Below are 8,006 nucleotides of genomic sequence, written 5' to 3'. Positions count from 1 at the left end.
GAGTTCCAGTGTTTACGTTTCTTTCAGTCAGTGACCAGCACACCATGCAGAGATATGAACTTTGCTTAACTTATAAATAGTATCAATAATTATATGAATAATATATGAAGTATTTCCTGAAACTTTCCAGGATATACAGATTATAAGAAATGATGGACCCATGAATAAAATGTGCGCATCAGATCAGAAGTATCAGGGACATATTTATCCCACAGTGTGCACTATTTGTATTGTCTTGTATATATTCATAGTGCATCCTTTAGGAACCTGTGACCCACGACAATAAACCTCTCTACTGAGAGCATCCCCACTCTCATAAATCAAAGAACTGTAGAGTGCAGACAGTCTGCAGGATCAGGCGTCTGCAGGCTGGATCCTCAGCAGGCTGTGTGTGAGCGGCAGGGTGAAGAGCCTCTCCTCCGGCTCCTGCTGGGCACTGTGCTCCACCCGGCACCTGAACCTGGAGCCCCGGTCCTGCTTGGTGGGGGTGAGTTTGAGGAAAGTGTACATGGAGTAGAGGCCGTTGATGTTGAGGCTCGGGGGGGTGTTGAAAGAGGGAACCTCCTCTCCATCTTTAGTCCAGGTCACTGACACGTCCTCAGGACAGAAGTCTTTGAGGCACAGCTGCAGAGTGCAGTCCCCCCCCAGCAGGGGACACGGTGGCTCGCAGTCGATGAACATCACGTCAGGAGGAGTCCCTGTGCACAGGGGGGGGGGGGGGGGGGGGGGGGGGGGAGATTCTCTTTTAGCATGGATACGATTCTATCTTTAACGCTCAACATTTTTAGATGTTTATACTTTGTTCAATTATCCTCACATTATGTGCAATGCTTTGTTTTAACCAGCTGTGTGTGTGTGTGTGCGTGCTCTCTCTCTCTCTCTCTCTCTCTCTCTCTCTCTCTCTCTCTCTCTCTCTCTCTCTCTCTCTCTCTCTCTCTCTATCTCTCTCTATCTCTCTCTATCTCTCTCTCTCTATATCTCTATCTCTCTCTATCTCTCTCTATCTCTCTCTATGAGGTTTATGGGAAAGCTGCTTTTAATATTGATCTGATTAAAAGGAACATTTGAACAAAGCTGCATATCAGATATTTTAAAGCAAAAGCAGCAAATCTTCACGATTCAGAAGCTGGAACTGTCAAATGTTTTTGAACAGATTCTGAAATATAATAACAATATAATCCTAATTCAAAAGTATTTCTCTGAGTGTTGTGTGTCAAAATCTGAATGTATAAAGTAACTAGCACATACATCTGTAATAAATGTAGTGGAGTAAGAAGTATAAGATTGGCTTCCAAAACGTAGTAGAGTAGAAGTATAAAGTAGTATAAAAGGAAATTACTCAGGTGAAGTACAAGTACCTAAAAAACGGAAGTACAGTACTAGAGTAAATGTAATGAGTTGCTTTCCACCACCGTAGGAAATCAATAGAAGCTGGTTTGCTCAAACCAACAGTAAGAGGTTAGGTGGAGCTACCTTGAGTGTTGATGTGGTACAGGGCGTCCTTGTACCCCGGAGCAGGGAAGCTGGAGTGGTAGACCCGGCAGCTGTAGACGGCCCTCTCGTCCTCTCTGGCCATGAGCAGCTGGATCTTACTCCACAGGCTGTACAGCCGGGTGTGGTCCGAGAAAGGTCCGAAGTGTGTGACCCCACAGACCGGCTCCCCGTCGTTCCTGGACCACTCCAGGTCCACCTCCTGGGGGTAGAAGTTCTCCAGCCGACAGCAGAGCACCAGGCTCCTCTCCACCTTGGGGATCTGAGGGATGCTGGTGATCTGGAGGAAAGACGGCTCCACTGCAGGGGTGACAGTGTGGTGAGGGGGGGGGGGGGGGGGGGGGGGGGGGCAGCCGTGTCATTCACAGGAGGAGAGAATAAAGCTCAGAACATAACTATCCATCTGCTTTTCAGGTGAAGGGTTTCCAAGATAACTAGTTTTGAGGTTTAAGGATAACAGGTGAAAGGATGACCTTAACGCTCCTTAAGCAGTTACACAATTGATCTCACTGGTTCTGATAAATAATATAACGAGGTTATAAAAATCCTTATTAAAGGAAATGTGCTTCTTTGAATTGTATGCTGAAAGGATCTTGACTAAGTGAACTTGTCTCGCTGATATATTCTTGCATTATGCACATATTTATGTATATGTTTCCTTCATGACAGACTGTGACTTCAATTCAAGTCGATACATTATTTTAAATAACAATGTGTCAAATGACAAACTGAAAACAATGTGAAAGAAGTTGCTCATAGAAGCCACACACAAAGTCACCAATAAAAAGTAATGTTTGGGATACAGTTATTTAGAAATTATTACAATACTGAATCAAAGTATATGGTAGAAATGCTCCCTAGTTGCTGCTGTTACAGAACGCTCCACCTCCTCACCTTTCACCCGGACTGTGGTCACTCTGGTGATGCTCTGGCCCCTGCACAGCACCTCACACTGGTACTGGGTCCGGTCCTCAGAGACGGTCAGACACACGGTCAGGACGGATGTGTGGTGTTCACAGTCTGACAGCAGACAGGCCTGGTCACTCAGATCCCCCCCGCCCAGCAGAGAGCCCCCCTCTGACAGCTCCTCTGAGCCTGCACTGAGTTTAGACCACCTCACTCTGAGCTCCCGCTGTCCAGCTCCTCTGATGGTGCATCTGAGGTCCGTCTGCACCTGAGCATAAATGATGCTGGGTTTGCTGATCTCAGAAACACTTGGTGGAGCTGAGGAGAGAAATAGGAATGTTGTTGCACAGATAAGACAAAGACAATAAAGGGTTTTCCTTTCATTCTGAAAGTGTGTGGAACTTGGATCATTTATTATAGAGGAGAATAACGCCTCTACAATCAATAAATCCTCCCCCCACTTTGTTCTGATGGCTGCACAGTCATCATCAATGAAATGAAGTTCTTGGAAGAATTATGATGAGAAACGCCCACTTGTATCGTACACCCTGGTTTGTCCTTATATTTGAAATGTAAACATTTAATAAGCTTATCATATGTTTTAAACATTATCTCACTCTGCGAAGTAGCCTAGATGCACGAGTGGCTGGACCCTACACTCTTCCATAAGTGGGTCAAAAAGGACCCTTATTAGAATAATATATGTTTTTATGCCATTTGTGTCATTTTGGTTAAGAAAAATCACTTGTATAATATTTAGTATTATATATTGGTTCACACTAAAAAACTCATCTCTTCTCCTCTCATCTCTTCATAGCCCACCCCCCATCAATCCATGCCGGTTGATCAAGTTTGATCGTCCTATACCCCCCACCCTAACCTTCCCTTATATTGTAAAGCGATTTTGAGTCCTTGAAAAACCCTATCAAAATATAATGCATTATTATTATTATTATTAGACTGACAGGTATCAGATCTTCAAGGTTCAAGGTTCAAGGTTCTTTATTGTCAATCTGACATAGCTACAGAGTAATTATGCAGTTGAAAATCTTATGTCACAGGCTTCTCCAACAATGCAACATAATAACATAACATAATAACAATAAGAGCAAGAGCAATACAAAAATAATAATAGTTATAAAAATGAAATAAAGTTATGATGTGGAATAGTGCAGTATGAGTCTATATACAAGTTATTGGAATGATATATATATATTAGGTATTAGATACATACTACTGAGTAGCAGTTGAATGTTTGAAGTTGTTTCAACAGTTCAATTTTTTAACAGTCTCACTGCCCGCGGGAATAAACTGTCTCCGAATCTTCTTGTCCTTGCCCGGATGCTGCGGTAACGTCTGCCAGACGGCAACAGAAAGAACAGTTTGTGGCTGGGGTGATGGGGGTCTTTGATAATCCGTAGTGATTTCTTCCTGAGCCGCTGTGTAAAATAATCTTCCTGAGAGGTGTCACTTGTGATGTAGTCTGTGCATCTACAGTGAATGTATTCCTGACAGCAACAGGTGATAAGAATCAAAGGTTCCAGAGGATTCCATAGGAAAAGCATGCGGGTCACTTGTGGAAGCTTGGGGCAGTAATACAAAAACTACAATTTCTTAAAATGTATAACATTTCAATTTAAAATGTGAATGGCATGATATCCAAAACATGTTTTTTGAGGAATAGCTGGAATATGAAATGATACAAAAATGTAATTACAAAGATACTTCAAGAAAACCACCTCACAGGGTAAAAAAAGACCCACTTATGTATCTAAGGGTTAAGATGAAGGTTATGAAATTAAAAGTACAAGAATTCCCTCAGAAATATTGTTAGGTAACAAAACATTCTGACAAAAGGGATGAAGAGGATGTAAGTAAATCTTCTTTGTGGGCAAATTCCAGTCTTTTTTTCTAGAGAATAACTTAAATCCAGGCAGAAAAGAAATGCCCTCTGGTGGAGATCTCCAGTGTGTTGGACCACTGAACCTTGGACCTCTCTTCCACACACACCTCACACAGGTCAACAGCTGATTATATTGTCCAAGAGTTCCGCCCATACTCATGTGAGCCAACTGATCCAACCCATAATGAATCAGAAAAATAAATAAATAATGACGTTATAAAGAAAGACCAATACTAAAATGTAAACAATCAAAAACCTTATTAGATTTACAACAGAAATCCCCACTCTGTTCCTACTCCATCGACAACCCTTATTGAAGTGAACATAATATGTGCTATAACAATCTCCATAACACCTATTATCATCACATCCACACTCTCACTTCAAACTCAGGCTAGACTTGTTGAATAGTTTAAAGAGTAAAAATGCACTTTGGTTATACTGAGACATACCCTTACACAGATAGGCGTAGAGAAGCAGAGCTCCTCCGATGGCGGCGCTGGCCAGCAGCAGACTGGTGACACTGGTGAGAGCTATCAGGGTGACGTCACTGTACACAGGCTGGGGTGGAGCTGCAGGGGAAAGGGATGGAGAGATATATATAACATATAATAAATGTGTATTTTAGTATGAAACACGGTTAAATGAGTGTCTACATAATGACAGAAAGAAGAAAAAGCAGCACCCTGAACAGTCAGTGTGACAGACGTGTTGTACGGCCGGCTGTAGGTCTTGTGCTCCACCTGGCACATGAGGCTCATCTTTCCACCCTTCACTGCTGACGAGTGCATGGTGATGCCACTGTGGATGCTGAAGGTGCCATCTGCATTGTGAATGGCCATTTCGGTGCAGACGCGGGAGAGGGGGCTTAACCCTGCGAGCACAGTGTGGGAGCCGTTCAGGATGAGCCACGTCACGGCCAGCTTCTCTGGATAGAAACCTGTGATGTCACACTGTATCGTCTTCTCCTCCCCCTCCGTCACTGCTGCCTTCTCTGGGAGCAACACTGAAGGCCGCGCTGGGGGCGGGAGCAAAAACATTACATTGTCATTTTTGGGTGGGGTCTTACTCCCTAAAATGTAACATAAAAAACGTCTCTTTCTGGGATGAAACTTTGAAGCACGCTGCTGTGGTAGACATATTGTAATGGAAATATTATCAGTAAAACAGAATGTTATAAGTTGGTGGCAGAGGTGGGAGAAGTACTCAGATTGTTATGGCCTAGAGATATTGGACCCCAAAGCAAAAGACTTAGAGAGAGAGATGGTCAAAAACAAAAAGTGTATTTAAAGCAGAGGCACAGGTAACGGCAGTGGAGGCAGGAAGCTGGCTGGCACGGAGACAGAAAGGACAGGAGACAAAAATCCAGGCGACGAGATCACAGGGACGAGGAGAACAGCGAGACACACAGGAGGGTCGAACACGACGGAATTATCTGGCAGGGAAGTGGCAAGAGGACCGGGCTTTTATGGCAACAGGTTGAAGAGGTGAGAGGTGTGCCTCGTCTGCTGCTGGGAGGAGCCAGCCAACTCCCTGTCACACACCAGCCCTGCAGAGGAAAACAGAGGAAGGGGAGGGGGGAGACAGAAGAAAACACAAGCACACAACAAAACCAAAACTAAACAGAATCATCACACAGATCTTATACTGGAGTAAAAGTAGAGTAGGAATACTCTGTTACAGTAAAAGTACTGCATTCAAAATGTTACTCAAGTAAAAGTAGAAAAGTATTATCATCAAAATATAGTTAAAGTAGCGACAGTATAAGTAGTGATTGTGCAGATTGGTCCATTTCAGAATAATATATATGATATGTTTTATAATGATTGATCATGAAAGTGTTCTCAAAGCTGGTAAAGGTGCAGCTAGTTTGAATGACTTTGTATACTGCAGGGTAGCTTGTGAATTTACTCCAGGTGGAACTAAAGTCTGATTTAACACTTGATTATATTTCACATCATTCATCCACATCTGTAAAGTAACTAAAGGTATTAAATACATGTAGTGGAGTAGAAGTACACCATTTACCTCTGAATTTCAGTAGAGTAGAAGTGAAAAGTAGCATAAAATAGAAATACTTGAGTAAAGTAATAGGATCTCAAAATTGTACTTAAGTACAGTACTTGTGTAAATATACTTAGTTACTTCCCACCTTTTGTTGGGGGAGCTAAATGATAAGTCAAATTGATTAAGTGAAATTAATATTGTGATAAAATGTCACTATTGTGTTGGAAGCTGTTATCATGACGACAGTTGCCAAAACATTTCTGTACATAAAATATAAATCTAATGTCAGCAGCCAGTTAGCTTAGCATAACAAATGGAAACATGGGTAAACTGTGATAGCTTCAGATGGCTCGTGGATTTTGTCACCTTTGGACAGAGCCAGGGAAGGCTAGCTCAACTTTCTATGTGCTAAGCTAAGCCAACCAGTTAATAACTGTAGGCCTATCTTTAATGCAGTGAAAGGGTATCAATCTTCTATTTGAACTCTCAGCAAGACAGCAAAAAAGATATTCCCAAAATGTTGAACTACTTATTTAATTAATTGATATGTTAGCAGTGTGAAGCCAAACAATTTAGATCAGTAATAAACCATAAACACTGCAACACATACCAGGTATCATTTATAACTTCACAATTGGCTATAAAAAGCAGGCCTATGGGTAATTCTGTTGGCACAAAGCCTCCATAACAGAAATCTAACATGCAACAAAAACTGCTGCAAGCAATCTGAGACATTTGGAGGGAGATCTGTGAAGGTGTTTCAAGGAGCAGAACATGTTGTGCTAGCGTGCGTGACACAGATCAGAGTAAATACCCAGCACTTCCAGTGAGGTGGTCTCTGTGTAGACCACAGGGGTGATGATTCTGCAGGAGTACAGCCCTTCATCTCCCACAGTCACATTGTGGAGCTGCAGAGAAGCATCACTCTGTAGCAACTGCATTCTGTCCACCTCAGAGCCCTCTCTGTTCACATGCGCTCTTCCATCCTCAAAGGTGTACACTACGCTCTTCTCTGCATGTGTATCCACCACGTTCCACTCAATGGTGAGAGCGCTCCACTCCACCAGCCTGGACAGCTTATCAAACAGGCAGCCCAGAGTCACATTTGCCCCCACCAACACACTGAGCTGCCGGGTGGTGTCAGATGAGGAGCCTGGAAACATGAGAGTGAAGTTTGCAAAAGAAAAACAGTCAAATAAACTGCACAAGAGAAACAGCTTCCTTCTGAAACAATGCTTCTTACCTCCACAGTGGCAGACAATAAGCATTACTTTAATCATCACTTTTATATTCTGTTGGTGCTGCATTTGGACGATGTCAGAACATTATGAAGTACAGAGTGTTCGCACAGCTCAAAGACATTCCCTGGACTGAGGGTCACGTGGTAGCTGTGTGAGGATCATGTTCAGTAGGGCTGGGCGGTAAACATTCACCTGGTTTCTCAGGAGGTATGAATCATGGAGTGCTGCTCTAATGCACCTCCTCCTGGACTCTGACCTGGGGCTGACACCTCCTCCTTCTGGACTCTGACCTGGGGCTGACACCTCCTCCTCCTGGACTCTGACCTGGGGCTGACACCTCCTCCTCCTGGACTCTGACCTGGGGCTGACACCTCCTCCTCATGGAGCCCAGACTTTTTTTTGTTAGAGCCGTTATCATTCAATAATGATTGGTCTTCTTATTCTAGTGGGAATATTTT

The 8,006-nt window shown here is 43.1% G+C and overlaps 1 protein-coding gene across 1 annotated transcript; it reads right to left on the bottom strand.

The window, feature by feature from the left end:
* Nucleotides 1-354: 354 nt before the first annotated feature.
* Nucleotides 355-7,930, bottom strand: LOC117493331. The gene is made up of 7 exons (XM_034143840.1): nt 7,873-7,930; nt 7,122-7,460; nt 4,986-5,318; nt 4,759-4,872; nt 2,386-2,715; nt 1,474-1,791; nt 355-698 (listed from the first exon to the last, which is right to left on the bottom strand). Exons 1-7 carry the CDS (start codon nt 7,928-7,930, stop codon nt 355-357), a joined length of 1,836 nt encoding a protein of 611 aa, XP_033999731.1.
* Between the last annotated feature and the right edge of the window lie 76 nt (nt 7,931-8,006).

This window comes from Trematomus bernacchii, unplaced genomic scaffold (assembly GCF_902827165.1).
Source record: "Trematomus bernacchii unplaced genomic scaffold, fTreBer1.1, whole genome shotgun sequence".
NCBI classification, from domain to species: domain Eukaryota; kingdom Metazoa; phylum Chordata; class Actinopteri; order Perciformes; family Nototheniidae; genus Trematomus; species Trematomus bernacchii.
Note: the sequence above shows the minus strand (reverse complement) of the source record. Positions and strands in the feature narration are given on the sequence as shown.